The 15,358-nt window shown below is 41.4% G+C and overlaps 1 protein-coding gene across 5 annotated transcripts in view; it reads left to right on the forward strand.

The window, feature by feature from the left end:
• rap1gap2a (RAP1 GTPase activating protein 2a) overlaps positions 1–15,358 on the forward strand; it is an 89,714-nt gene that overhangs the window by 46,693 nt on the left and 27,663 nt on the right. For 2 of the 5 annotated variants that reach the window (XM_053872384.1, XM_053872385.1), the window contains exon 1: positions 1,992–2,494. The exons of the other annotated variants lie outside the window; for them this stretch is intronic. In XM_053872384.1, coding sequence (XP_053728359.1) covers positions 2,367–2,494 — 128 coding nt within the window. In that variant the 5' untranslated portion in view covers positions 1,992–2,366. Of the gene's footprint in view, positions 1–1,991; positions 2,495–15,358 lie in introns of those variants that run through there. 5 annotated transcript variants of the gene reach the window in all.

Below are 15,358 nucleotides of genomic sequence, written 5' to 3' on the forward strand. Positions count from 1 at the left end.
CAGCTACTGATGAATGTTTAATGAATTCAAAATGACAATTATGGTTGATCTTTTCAGATTTACAGATGTTTTAGTCTGGCAGACTTTGAGGGTTGTATTTGGAGTGCCAATGTTATGATGCATGTCATTGAAGGATCTTATAAAGATTTACACGATAACTCAGGATACCGTTAAAGTTTTGAGCATTTTTTTACTATATTCCTTAATATCTCCACGGCAATATGTCTGTCATACTACCATCTGTCCCGCCACTCACCCCCCCCCGACTTCCCTCATTGTCTCACTGCAATGAGAAAAAGTTAGCATTGACTGTTGGACACCTCTGGGGACATAGTGTCTTTTGTTCATCTTCTTTGGAGCATAGAGTTGCATCAGCTGTTTATCTGTTTTCTAAACTTTCACACATTTAAACATTTATACATTCAAACAAAACAATGTAACTCGCGAGATGTGGATAATCGCGAGATTACACCGGTAAACAAATATGGCGGCCAAGCTGCAAAAGGGTTGGCATTATACAGCACAAATAATGGGACATTTAGGGCGTCCTGCTGTGGACACAGGAGGGCATCCATGTCTTCATGTTTTGCAGTTCGGAGCTCAGGCGTCAGTCCTCTGGGAGCCCTCCTAGCTAAAAGCCTGACACTGTTTCATCTGCCTCATCTGCCTAACACTAGTCCAACTAAAGTCACAATTGTTTGAAGAAACAGCCAGCCATGGAAACAAATGGCGGACAAGAGACATTAGAACTGGTTTTAGAAAATGGAGCGACCAGACAATAAAAGCTAAAATAATGGGCTCATATCGCAACCAGGCAGTGTTCAAGGAAATTGCCAAGCAATTGGCTGCAGAAGACGTAATGAGTTCCACCAAATATAAAAAGACAAAAGAGATTAACCAAAGACGTGGACGCAGTTGGGTTACCTGTCCATTTTATGAAGAGCTCGATAAAATTCTAGCTGTCAAACCAAGCTGTCTGCCTCTATAACTCTGTCTCTTCAACCAGATGTTCTTTGGAACAGAGGTCACAGCAAGTACCCCACAAACTGCCAGAGACCAAATTCTTGTCCTGTCTCACCATAATATTCTACATGTCGTCATGAGGTGTAGAAAATGCTGGGCTTGCACAAATCCCTGATGTGGCTACAAATGTGTCAGGACTGAGAGCTTGCTACTGCAAACACTCGCCATATGATGTTTTTTTACATGCCTGCGTGTCACTTGAATGACCATATGAAACGATCAATTCACAACAACCTTCATCATTTCCTCACTCAGGACCAAGACCTTGACTCATCCACCCACTCCAGCCGTACTAGAAGGTCACAGTTTGGGAAGAGATCACCTGCTGCTCTGCTCAGCAAGAATAAATGGTGTTGAGACTGAAAGGGAAAGGACGTTTGATAACATCACTGTTCCAGAGTAATCTGTTTTCTCATCATTGAGAAAAAGAAAAAACAGATCAGACAGCAGAACCCTGCTTTTGAGGAAAACAAGTCTATTTATTAAGAGGAGAAATAAAAATAGTCAGGATTAATGAAAATGTGGGACAAGAGCGTAATCCGTGGGAGGAGTACAATACCATGAAAATGTGTAAAACGTGTGATTCTTCCATCCTTCAAACAGCTGCGCAGTTTGTTTCAAGAATTATTTTTCCATATGGTACGTTTCATCTTCTGTTGTGTGAGGTTACCTTTCATTTCAGACGTCCTTGGAAACCGCTCAGCTGGCAGGAGACAGATAAGCGCCCACCAGTGGAGATTTCACATGGTCAGATCTGGTACATTTGTGCCTGTTCAAGTGTGCGTGCGTTAGATTAGTACAAAATTATTAACAAGGTAGAAACAGGGGCAGGGAGAGAGGGAGACAGAAGGAGAAGCTTGTGCAGCTAGAACAAACAACTGACCAATGAGACAGAAGCGGGGGCGGGGCTTAGAGGGCTGGAAGGAGGGAGCAGCAGGGAAAAAAGAAGAGACCATGCATGAGAGGGAGAGATGGTAGGTAGAGGAAGGTATACTGAAAGATGCAGAGCCACTGTCTGTAGCAAGAGCCTTCATTCCCTCAGCATGCTGTCAGGCGGAACAAAGCTCAGATTGGTTGCAGGGGCGGTGGAAGGAAGTTCACCTTGAGCTGCAGGCACAGGTCAACAGTTTGGGGATTTTAAATGCGCACTGACCCCTCGCCGAAACTCAACGTTCGTGCCAGGACTGACCTCACTTATACGTTTGGATATAACGCACTGAGGGATCGGCTCCAGACTGTCGGTGGATGCTGACAAACTTCCGCCCGGGGAACTTGAACAGTCCTGGATCCATCGTCATCTTGAAGTTCGCACCGGCTTGACCTCCTCGGGTGACGTGGCCAGCATGTCTGAAACAGGAGGGCGAGTACACAACAAAAAAGCTGGCATTCGGGCTGCTGTCATCCTCATAGGACTTCTGCACAAGTCTCGTAAAGCCAAGGAGAGAGAGAGGGAGCAGGAGGAGAGTGAAGGGTGGGTGAAGCCTGCTGATGAGTCTGAGAAGACCTTGTCACATTCTGCTGCCTGTGATTGTTTGAGAACTTTCTTGTTGCTATGTGCAGACTGTTTACTCAGACTTACTCTCCACAGTCCGCTGAGCAGGTATCTGCAATTAGACTGGAGTAAATACGTGTGTGTAAATGTTGAGTGTTTCTGGGTCAGTGAAAATGGACAAAAAGGAGTGCAAATGGATTGCACAAAAGTGAGCGCTTTCAATCAGGAAATGAGAGATGGAATGACACAAGAGAGGAACAAGGAAGACAGGAGGGAATTCAAAGAATTTCACAAGAGAGAAGACACAAATAGACGACCTTTGTTTTCCACCTTACTTTAATCCTCAATGTCTTATTTAGAATTGAAACCTGATGTTGTGTTCTGCCGCTGTAAGCGAATCAGCTGGAACCATAAACAAAACCTTGTTATAGAGTCCAAAAGGTGCTTATAGCCTGTAAAATAACCTTTAACTTTTCGCTAGCAGAGCAGAATACTTCAGTAGCATGACCTGTTTACAGTCACTTACCGGGCAAGGTTTGAAAACCGAGCCTCTCATTCAGGCTGGTTATTGTAGGGAAGTATGTGCTTTAAACATGGTGTGGGTTTGTGCGTGACTGCGTGCACTTGTGTATGTTTTCGAAGCACTCTCTTCTAATAGCCCAGACTGAAATAGAGGGAATCAAAATAGACCGTATCTCACTTTGCTGATAAAGTTTGCTTGGCCTTGGGCTGTTCCAATGTGGGTGCATGCTTCTTAAATCTGGTTATAAAGGGAATAAAGTATGTCCCTGTGGTGAAGCTGGATTCACTTTTTGGTGGCCATTTTCCTTTTGTCTTGTTGGTCTTTGGGGACTCATTGTTGTTGCCTATTTTATTCATCAGAATTGTGGGCTGTCATACTTACAATCCAATTTAAGGCTTGGTTTGTCGACTGTTATTTACTGTGTGTCAATGCATGGGGACAATTGCCTGCTAAAATACAAATTTGCTTGAAAGAAAGCCTCAGGTACTGACTGTTTTGAAATTGAATATCATCACTTTTATACTGCGAATGTTACAATACAAGTGGAAAAAGCAGTTTTGCTGATTGAAAAAGGGTAAATGAAAGCATTAATAAAAAAATAGTGCTTTTGAATACGTTACATTTAGAGAGACAAACATGAACATTTTATTGGGAGAAAATGTAAATGTAGAATACAGATAAAATGGAACAATATTCCTATTCATCCAAGAAGCTGGGACAGGCACAAGCGACCTATGACTTCTCTTCATAGACACATACAATGCTTTGTCACTGTCCTTGTTATTTTGGAGGACGATGTAACATCAAAGGAGAATGATGTGTTGGGGAACAAGACAAGACTTGCTGCATCACACACCTTTTGTTTCGATGGCGGCTTCAGACAATGAATTTTGGGAACAAAAGCTAGCGCTGTTCCGATTGCATGCATTACCAATTTGCAAAGTAATTGTGTTGATGGCGGATTGTTTCAGTCAGGAATCCAATTGCGTCAGTAAGTGTGCGTTTGTTGCTCTATAAGACAGTGTTTTAGCCACATGTTTTTCAGCCAGCCGCTTCAACAGCATGGGTGTTCGCGGCTTGCAGGTAGATGTTGATATCACTCTCCATGTAGTAATGTTGGTCTCAACCCATTTATCATTTTTTTCAGTGTGTGTGTCCGTGTGTGCATGCTTGTGTGTGCCTTTGTGAAGAACTAGTTATTCTCCACTGGCCAATGTTCCAGTGGTTATGATCATGTTCCCATGTTGGTTTGTGGTGTGGCGTGCATGTGAGATTCTCTTTGTCCTTGTGAGTGTCTTTCTTAGGAAGGACAGAGAGTTAAGCTGTATGGATTTTCATTTTCAGCTGGTTGGATTCAGAGGGAGATTCAGAGTCTGTGTGCGTTCTAATGCTACTTACTGCCATCATTACTGAAGGACTTGTCCTTCTTTAAAGTCCAATTAAGTCCTCTTTTCTCTTCAAATGAATCTGAATTTTAACCTCAATTCAAGCCTATTAACAGCACTTCAACTGGCCCAGGTGCTTTGTGGCCTACGGCAAAATACAGTGAGTCGGCTTTATGAAACCAAATCTTTCATGCTGGAAAAACAAGGCAGCCCTGCTCAGAACCACTGGAAGATGAAAAGTTAAAAAATGCTAACCTACTATTGTGCGGATAAGAAGTCAAATGTGTCACCAATGTGTTGTAAGAGTCTTACCAGAAGCAGAGAGATAAAAAGGTACATTTCAAGCTCAGCATCAGCTCAGTGAAGTTCAAGAGGCATCACAATAACAGGTCCTTTATGAGAAAAGCCTTCTCCCCATTTTCCTGGAAGAGGATGTTGCGAATGCATTAACTGGATTTAAAATGCCCCTAGTACATAGTTTAATTCGATCTGTGCTATTAATAGAGTTATGAGGATGCCGATTGGTCTCTGATCAGTTTTCCTCATCTCTTATTGAAGATGATATCAAGTAAATTTCTGCTCCTGCAAACTGTGACATGCATGTGCATGAAAATAACAACAAGAAGAAGAGAGGAAAAACAATGGCATGGAGCACACAGAGACTGAAAATGGACTTTTTTGTTCTTTTGCTTTTATGTGCCGTTAAGTGTGGAAAATGTGGAACCCAGCAAATGTGTTGTTGTTTTGCTCTTGCTGATTAACCTGTGACAGTCTTCGAGCTGGTGACGGTAGAGTCTTCTCATGGCACATTATCCATTCTGATTCAGGTTCCTTTCCTGCTCATTTCAGTGGCTTCTCATTGTGGTTTATTTATTTATGAATCATATTTGAGATCCTTCTGGAGATAGTTATGCTACTTGATCTTTGAATAGCCACACTACAAGTTGTTCTGACCTCTCAACATGAAGACAGTTTTGTTCAACCCCATCCCAGACCACGCCTGCTCTGTTGCGACTGGTCGGGGGCCAAATCACACATGCACGTGTGTGTCAGAGGATCAAGCGCATGGCAGAGATCCACTTTGAATTTTTATAAGTCATGATGTGTGGGTTAATTGAGTTTCATTTCAGGTTGCCGGCGAATTGAGTCATAAAGGTGTAATCCGTAGCCAAGGTGACGGTGACACCATTTTTTGAAGCACTTAGTAATGTGTGAAGTCTGAATCTGTCTGTTGATATAGTGCCAGATTTACTGAAGATTTCAGGGTTTCCCACAGAAATCTTCTCCTGCCAACGCATAAGGCGTCAAATAGTGACTATGTATCACAGGTTTTTAGCTAGGAGGGCATCTGGGGACTGCAAAACATGACTAAATGGATGCCCACTTTTTCTCTGCAGGACGCCTTAAATGTCCGATTATTAGTGGCTGTATAATGCCCTACTATGAGTAGTGTCATCACACTGGTCCAAAGCCCTGGGGGGCAGGGCTTTATAAGAAAAGATGCTTAAGATATGTTCATAATTCCGATTGTTTTTTCCAGTAGAACGTGACTATTATGAAGGCGGCCACCCTAAGCGATACAGTGCTGCAGCAAACCCTTGATTCAGAACAGAAACAGGTGTCTCATCCTCCCGATCTGCTTCATAGCACAACCTGTTTTTTTTTTTCCCTTTTTCCTCGTTGACATTTATAATCTCAGCATGCTACAAAACTGGTTGGCAACATTTAACGCTGTTGTCCTCTTTGACATTTTGGTATTTTGATGTTTAAATTAGTAGTATTTTTCAGCCAATGTGGCATGTTTAAAGCTTTGTGGGGGGCTCATACAATGACTTGGTCAGACTGGGCTTTGCCGCCTTTGACCCAACAGAAAACGACAACCTGGTGATGTGGCACATCACACCATCACCACCTTCAGTATACTCTCAGAACAACTTAGTAACGGTTGAAGTTAACAATAGCTGGGTTTGAGTGTTGAAGGGAAATGATGTCATGGTATTTTAAGTTCTCAAGAAATGTTGCAGTTTTTGACTTACTTCAGATCGCTGCAGTGATCAAAACAGCAGTATGGTGTGTTATTTCTTCCTTGTATACTCAGTATCATGTAACCAAACCAGTCTTTCTCAACCCATGCAACAAGTGAATCATGACACTAGTCCAGGACACCTATCTCTCTCTCTATTCTCATACCATAGCAACACACCTTGCCTCTCTAACATGAATATAATCACATCATCATACAAGTATTTCACCTGTATTAAATATACTGCATGATCTCATATGAATGTCTTTCCTTCATTCCAATGCCACCCTCAAAGGAACACGATTAGATTTGACCCCATTACCATTTTTATTACTGGGCAGCTGCTGTCCGCCATATTTCTTATTTGTCTAATGGCATTCACCAGAATAGTAGCTGGTGGTTTGATTCATGGTCGCCCTGACATTGTTCCTTTTAATAACTGATCAGTTACCCATAAAGTGCCTTGCACCTCCTTTATTATTTATCAGACCAGTGTCAAAACAAATAGACACAACAAATGCTGGCTAGTGAGCCCAGGAGGAGCAGGTGGAGGAACATCTCAGGCCGCTGATTGATTTTAGAAAGTGGACCTTCTCCGCGACAGTGATGGTTATTAAGGGTACGGAGATGGAACAAAACAAACATTTGCACACCGGCAAACTGATGTTTTGCTCCTGAGGGAAATCAACATTTTCAATGGGATTTTTTTGAGGCTTGTCTCTATTTACTGTTGCCTGACATGGAAATCAACAGAGAAAGACAAGAGTTGTTCATGTGTAGAGATGGTGGAGGCCTGACTCTTGTTTTCAGTTGAAATTTGGTTGTATTTACATTTTTTTGTCATGTGAGGGTAATACATCTTACATAAACCAGAAGAGAAGCTAATGCTTTCATTTCGCACTTGAGTAAACGCCTTGAACGATCGCTCAAATCGGGTTTTTAGTAGCTGATACGCTACGGATATCTTAAACGGTTTATGTTTTTTAAGGATTTCAGACTGATGTTTTATTATTTCTTACGTCTTGTTGAGGCTCAAAAGCTTGGCTTAAAATCTTGAAAATGTTTTTCAAGATTTGGATCTTACCTGTCTGTTGTTTTCCTCTGAACAATTTACAACTGCTAGTCAGTTGAGTACAGAAAGGGTCTGTCACGTGTATTGCATAATTTGACAGTTGCCCTTGACGGTGCTGTGAGACTACAGGAGGGCCACTTTATAGCCGCCATGCTGAACATCATCAACTCCCCAGACTAATGGCTGACTGATGGTTATTTAAACTCCCTCATTTGCATTTCATTGTTCTTCCATTATCAGCGGTTGTGGTCTGGATTAAAACAAAAAACAAAGATGTGTCGAGTTGATAGCACAAGTCTGTGTTCTTTGTTTCCCCTACTACGTGTTAGTGTGCGTTGGTAACAGGTGGTTTTGTTTCATGGTGTCGTAGATTTGCTCCTAACAAGTGTCTAGAGACCAGCCAAAGACATCCCTATTTACTCAGCCCTGCACCAGAGATTGAGAGCTCTATTTTTAGTCTGCAGAGATTCATCACTCCTTCGTCTCTCTCTCTCTCTCTCTAACCGCAGAACGCTCTTTTTCAAGAATTTGACATCAATTCATTCACTGCTTTGCCCTCTTTATCCATATGTCAGTCATCCTGGTTGCTACCCGCCTCCAGCAGTTATTAGAAGTGTGGTTTGAGAAGGTGTTCAATACCTTTTTGTCTGAGTGACAATGCTGAGATGAAATGTTGGTGACTCCTCCACAGTGTCCTGAAATGTCCATTCTCACCTTTAAGCCTAAGCTAGATTCATATTTATTCATTGCTTTACCCGAAAGAGAACTCTGGGAGTGTGTCACAAATCTATACATGAAGCAGGCAGTTACTGATATGAGTAAAACTATGAGTATATGAGTTGTGAAGTGCTGTCAAGGCGTTCTCCACTGTAACCTTTTGAGCTTCATTTTGTTCGATCTTGATTATTGTCAATTGTCAAAATAAATTGAAGCAAATTTTATGTGAAATTATATGAACACTGTACAGTTTTGACGGGAGTTACATTCCGGGACCAACCCACGATAGTTGACCTCCCTGAAGTAGCCACAACATAACGCAACCCCGGATTTCCACGGAGAGCGGCTTGTGTAGTGGAGGTGGAGTCGCGCTTTCAATTTCCATCAGAAGCTGAGCGCAGAAATCTACACCCTCAAATGTTGAGTTTCTTGTGTTAAGAGTACAATTAAAAGTGCGATCAAGAACTAAAGTCCTCAACACAGCGCAGGGCTGCAGCCCTTATGTTCATAATGTTCCTGTTGCTCTTACGGCAACATATAGTGTTTTATAATGAAAAGTTCCCGGCTTCACGTCACTTTTCACAGGCTTATTTCCTGTCTGAATGATCCTCTCCACTCCAACTGGAGTTGCGTTTTGGCGCTCCTTAAAAAATAGAACCATCATTGTTTTGAATTGTACTGGAGGTCTGCCACCTCACTGCGGATCGAAGGAGTATGTTTGTCACATGACAAAGATGAAGTGCGGCATTAGAGCCATCGACAAGCTTCATTTTGGAGTTTGCAGCCCTGTAAAAAACCGGCGATACTCTCCACAAACAGAGAGAAATAATAAAGTAACTTAAATAACATCAACAAGAACAATCTCCACTCAGAACACAGATCAAGTTGGAACTGACGGCTTCCACAATCATCGACTTGCCGACAGACAAAAGACTGAAGTCATGTGTTTGATACTGAAACATCTCAACTGGTTGGCTTCACGTTTCATTCCAATAAAGCCACCTCGGAGTCAGTTCTCCGACACTTCTAATATATTACAGATTTTTTTGCATTAATAATATGTTAATGATAATGAACCCTCAGGTTAATTCATCCCTGCTTTGATTTCGGTTTTTGCGCATTGCAGGGTTGTGAGAAAAGTGTAGAACTATAAAAAGACCCTGCGCCAGAGTTGGAGCTAAAACTACAACTACAGAATTTAGTTGAGTTCCTGCTGTGTAAATGCATGAGTTAGTCAGTTAGAGAGGTACACCAAGCTGTGAAGAGAAGTGTGGAGGTAAAATCACAGCAGAATATGAGCAGATTCCCATTTTAAGTTTTAAGTTCAAGTTAAGTTGCTGGAAAATCCCTTGTCTCTAAAGTAGTCCTCACAGTGTGAAAGCAGTGAGCTGCACTCTGGTCTGTGGTGGACCCTAACTCACCCTAGTGCCAAACCACCCGACGACACAAATATATGTCTTATGCAAACCTTTGTTCTTTTCATTGCGTACTCCCCTTGAACTCATAAAACATTTAAACACAGGGTTTGAGTTAATTGTTGGGATGTTGATCATTCACATTGAAGTAGAAAGCGTTGTACCATGAATTGTTGTTGAATTAATCGTGGACCACAGAAACAGCAAGCAAGAGTAGGCCGAAGAACTTTGAGCGCATCCAACATCAGTGTCAACAATATTTAAAAATCATTCCAGCACTTCAGATTCTGGACCTGTATTGCGCTGAGAGTGAGAGAGAATTCTTCTCTCTCTTTACATTAGCCATGTTAGCTCGTGCAGAAACCTCCACCAACACTGCACAGAGGAGCACATGTTCCGAGTGCTGGCCTTTATCAGCGTCGCTGTTGAAGTAAGTACATCAGTGTCTGTCAGAGGTCTCTTGGTAGCATTTGTGCAGCCAGACAGAAAACAACGCTGACATTTAGACGGTTTGATAAAAGCCAGAGTACATAACCTTTACTCGCTTGTACTACTCCTTTTTTTTTTTTTGCTTCAGAATTTAGATGAGGCGTCAGATGCCCGTCCAAGAATGGATGCAAGGAGACAATGATGAGAGAGTGCTTATCCAATGTTGAGCAGAGAAAAGCTAAATGTTAGAGTGGCTCATTACAATGCCGTAGAAAGCTGTTAGACCATGATAACTCTGGTTTATTTGGGAGAAAGAACATTGCAGACTCTCATTCTTGGCTGGGGCGGGACTGTGTGTGTTGAGCAGAGAGAGGGCGAGACTGCCACTGCAGTGGGTGCACATGAACACTTGCATTAATTACAGCTGGCGCAGGGAACATGTGCAACAACAAAGTCAGACAAGTGCAGTCAATTCTGACACAAATGGGAGGGTACATGAAGTGGCCCGTCAATGGAGCCATGCTTTAACTGCACGTCCTCCAGCTGATGTAGTGAACAAACAAGGAAACTCAGAGGTGAAATTTGACTTTTTTTTCCCCAAGTGAACTCTCAGAATTGTTGGTCCCAGAATGAGCCAATGTTGTTTCAGGTTTTTAAAATGAAGCGCATCTTGACTTTGATACTGAACTGTACAACCGATTAAAAAGGTTTAAGTTTGATGTCAATAAATTGTTTGAGGTTAACTGCTGTTTCCAGTAGACTGCCAAAAATGGTTACTTAAGGTTGGGGACACTCAGTGTGTCAAGATCAGATATTCCATTCTGTGTTATAAAGATTTGTTTTTCCACTTCCAAACCAAATTTACTACCATGGCATTCATCAATGTCAATAATAACCTTCTTATTGGGACCACCATATAACAGACAAAATCCATGTGAGAAACATGGAAAACCTCTCTGTTACGGGGTGCTATGGCTTCACAGACCCCATCTTTGCCTTTGTGCTGAGAAAGTGGAATGGAACCAATGGGGCCCGCTCTTATGGCCTACAGTTCCTCATAAGACAATCATGGTTCAGTATTTCTCATGGACTCCCTTCAACATATGTGGTTCAGCGACAGTGGTGTGTGTCGTGAAAGTACTTCATTGACTTTGATTATTGAGAAATAAGACACAATACGTGACAAATTTACTCAATCTAGTAAAAATCCGCTCAGACTCAACAGCTACTCATATTTTTGTTGAGAGTTTCTTGTGTCAAAACCTGAAATGACGTCGAACTCTAGGCTTTAGCGAAGACAGAGCTGGTAGGATCTCCTCATCTCCTCCACGCAAAAATGTTGGGACATCACCTGTACTTAGAAAATGGCCTACACTTGGCAAAAAAGGCAATTTTGGTACATGTAAAATCAATTCTGAATCGTAGCAAATACCATTTTTTTTGCATTTATGTTGTTCTTTCATGGTAAAATAAATCTGCATGTACTCTAGTGGGTGCTTTTTCCCCCGGAACTTTGTCACTTTCCACAGACTGACTTCCAGTCTGAACAATCCTCTCTACTGCAACTTGAAGCAGTACTGCCACACACTGTGTGTAGAATAGAGCAGCCAAGTATCTGGAGTAAAGGCAGAGCTCCACATCAGGTGGTGAATTTACTGATTGACAACCATTGTTTCTCAAAGAAAAGAACACTGTGCTGCTCTGCGATGGAAACTAGGGGTTGTGGGGAAAAAATGCAACTGTGTGGGAACTTGTGTGCTTGAAACCTGAGTTGTAGAAATGTATTGTATCCAGGGTAAAAATTACTAAAAGTGGTCCATTTTGATTTGATTTGTTTCAAGAGACCATGACCGTGTCTTCTGACACTGGGTGGCGCCACGTCACGTTGGTAATAAATATTTCAGTGATATCTATTATATTTCAGCAGAACGTGTGAACATATTCTGGGCTCCACTGTTCCCCACTGGACCTGCTGATCCTCTTGTGATTAGACAGGGCTTCATGTCGTCTCATCTGCTGCCATCTATTCATAACACCCTTAAAAGGGGAGAAGCTCAATGTTTCCAGAGGAAGCAGCCGTTGACTTTAGGCACAGTTGTCGCCTCATCATTGCTGTGCTGACCCTCCCACATATCTGCACATGTCTGGGATATCTGAGCTTCCTTGCTGGACAGCTGACTGACCCAAACAGACGCACAGTTTTACGTGTACTTTGTGACAGTAACTGCAGGCTTGAGCAGGGAGAGCGAGAAGACAGCATGACAGGAATTTCAATTGCTGCCTAAAAGGCTTTGCAGACACAGATAATAGACACTGCTCTGTAATGAAGGCACTTTATGAAGGATTTAAGTTGGTAATCTGTGTTGCCCTGTGCTCAACTGCAGAATAAGCTGTCAAACGCTGTCATCGCTATCATTCATATCGTTGTTTGCTGTTGAAAAACACATTTTAATGCATTTTTTCCCCTAAATTACAGGGCTAAATGATGAGGGTTTTATATTTGTCATATCGATGGCAGGCTCTGTGCAGAAATAAAGACAGTGTTTATCCAGCATTTCACAACTACGTTTTGACAAGAGAGCTCACTTACTTAGCGATTAGCAGGAGCGCGAGCTAGACCTCTTACGCTGCTGGAAGAGGCGGCATTCTTTAATCCAGAAAAAAATGTTTTGTGATGCATTGACTTCCAATGTGGTACTGGTATTTCTGTCTTTTGAAAACATCAAGAACAAAAGAATATATATATATATATATATATATATATATATATATATATATATATATATATATATATATATATAATTAGCCCTGTGTCACTGCCTTAACAGCTGATCCGAAACTGATGAAGACGCTGCCCAGTCTGTCTATATCAACTCAGTCTTCGGGCTATTTTTAATTGAAATGACCTCTGAACGATCATTCTGAGCGACAGTCACATATGCTGTGGACGAAGCAGTCAAAAACACAAGTGCAGTTTTCACCGAAAACATTTGTTTTCCCTACCCAAAAATCTATTTGAGAGCTATACAGTAGTTAAAGGTGACTGGTCGTGACTCACACAGCCAGGGCGTCATCTTCTTTGTTGGCTGCTGAGCATTCCAATGCCTTCTGACCAGGCAGGTGTACTTCACCAATTGTTTTGAGTAGATTCTTGTGGACGCCTGACCGGCCATATTTAGAGAAAACTTTTTTTTAAACCGGCTAGGAAAAATAATTGGGCAGGATACACTGTGTCCCCGGTGCCTAATTTTGGTTGTCTCAAAAGGAAGTTTTGACTCAGTAAACGATAAAAAACTCCAAACAAAATGCAGCTCTCCTTGGCTCTATAGATGCTTTTTCACTCTGTGTATGTGGTCAAGTTAATCGGCTGTCAAGTGAGCGCAGAAGTAATGTTGTTGGATTTACTCATATGGCATGCTTCGCAGCTGACATTGTTTTTAATATAAAAACGCAGTTATTCTCAGACTGGAGCGACCATTTTCCTGGAGAAACTTTGTGCTGTCTAAATGGGAAGCATCATATCACCACTGTGGTTTCATGTGTCAAGTTAGTAGAAGTAATGGGCCTGCTAAACCTTGAAAACCATACTGTATTTAAGTTTGTATTTACACTGTTATACACATCCACGTCTCACAGAGAGACTATTCGTTGAGTCCAAACACCTTGTTATTCGATGAATGACTCGACTGAGACGGCTGTACTATCACATTATCCCCAATGGATTGTATAAATTAAAACTCTGACATAATGCGACGACCAATATGAATATTCATTTGCAAATCAATGAATCATTCATGAGCTTGTTATTGTTTGACCTCTTTACTTCGAGTGACACTTGATCTTCAAATGCACCACGTAGAGGGACACTAAATTCTTTTCATCGTCTGCTGCTGTACTTTCTTGTGTTTCCGTGTGCAACAAAGATTAGAGGAGACTTTTTTTTTCTAAAATCCCTAGGGCAAATAAAGCACACCCTGTTATGCATTATGTATTTTTCTGAAGCTCAGGGGCAGTGTGTAGTCGACTGATGCGGAATAGCTGAAGATTTAACTGATACTTTGGTAAAACAAAGGATAACAGCATTTATCACGGACACAGCAGGTGGTTTGAAACAAAGATCTCCTACTTCCCCAACTGAACTTTTACCGTTTTCACTTTTGCTTTTTTGTCATATTGAATAGGTGATATATTTTTTAAAGCAGACTTGTGTGTTCACATGTTTTTTATACCTCAGGTTTTTTGTTTTTTTTCTACAATTCCAGAAGACACATTCCATTTGAAATGTTAACACAAATGTATTATAATTATTCTTTTCAATCAGTGTTTGTCTGTCAGAAAAAAAAAAAATCTTGAATTTTAATATTAAAAACTTGTCTTCACTGTGCGTTGTGTTTTGTAATAGTTCACCGACTTATGGTGCGTTACAGAGTAACAAAACATCCTAAAAGTAAAAAATCAGAAATAAATAAATAAATAATACATAAATAAAAGTCATTGAAATGGAATTGTGTGGGCACTTGCCTGCTTGACACTGTAATTCCTTGGAAGGTCTGAGTGATCTGCTGTGTGTGATCTCACTAAAAGGAACAGTGTGTTTGTAGTAGCCAGTACACGATAAATGGAGGTGTGTGTATACGCTATAGAAATGAATCTTTGATAATGAAAATGACAGTAAATTTAGCTAAACAGTGCTGACCCACCATTGTTTCCATTCCAGGTTCAGAAGTGTGTTACGACATAAACCTCTTTCACGATTAGGGAGCGGAGAGCTCATACATAATATAGTATTAAATGTTTAAAATATTGGATTTCATGTCTTGTCATTCGCATTAGACTCATATCCCTAGGCTCTGCCATGCAATATTATCCACTTAAAATCCGTCTCAGCTTTTTTAACATTGACCACAGTCCTGCAGCACCAATCGAGTCAGTATCAATTCTTTTCAGTGTTGATGATTCCCGTCCTCCAGCTGATTCTGTGCCTCGACTTTCTGCTTTTCTGCCTCTAATTAGACTTTATTAACTCCATTAAGGGACCTCTAGTTGGGTAATAGGCCAATTGACATGAGGATCAGCCTGCTTATTAAGTTTCCCAACAACTGTGGTCTGGAAGCAGACGCGCACAGCAAGTCTTTTGGGATACCTGAACCCATCACTCATCCTCTCTTCATGTCTCTGGCTGCCTTTAGTAACGGCAGTTTCCCCTCCAAAAGCTCACTTCACACATGACAATTCTGGTGCTTCTTTCCTGGAGCATTGCTGCTGTAATCCCATCTCAC

Source organism: Synchiropus splendidus, chromosome 8 (assembly GCF_027744825.2).
Source record: "Synchiropus splendidus isolate RoL2022-P1 chromosome 8, RoL_Sspl_1.0, whole genome shotgun sequence".
Classification (NCBI taxonomy): domain Eukaryota; kingdom Metazoa; phylum Chordata; class Actinopteri; order Syngnathiformes; family Callionymidae; genus Synchiropus; species Synchiropus splendidus.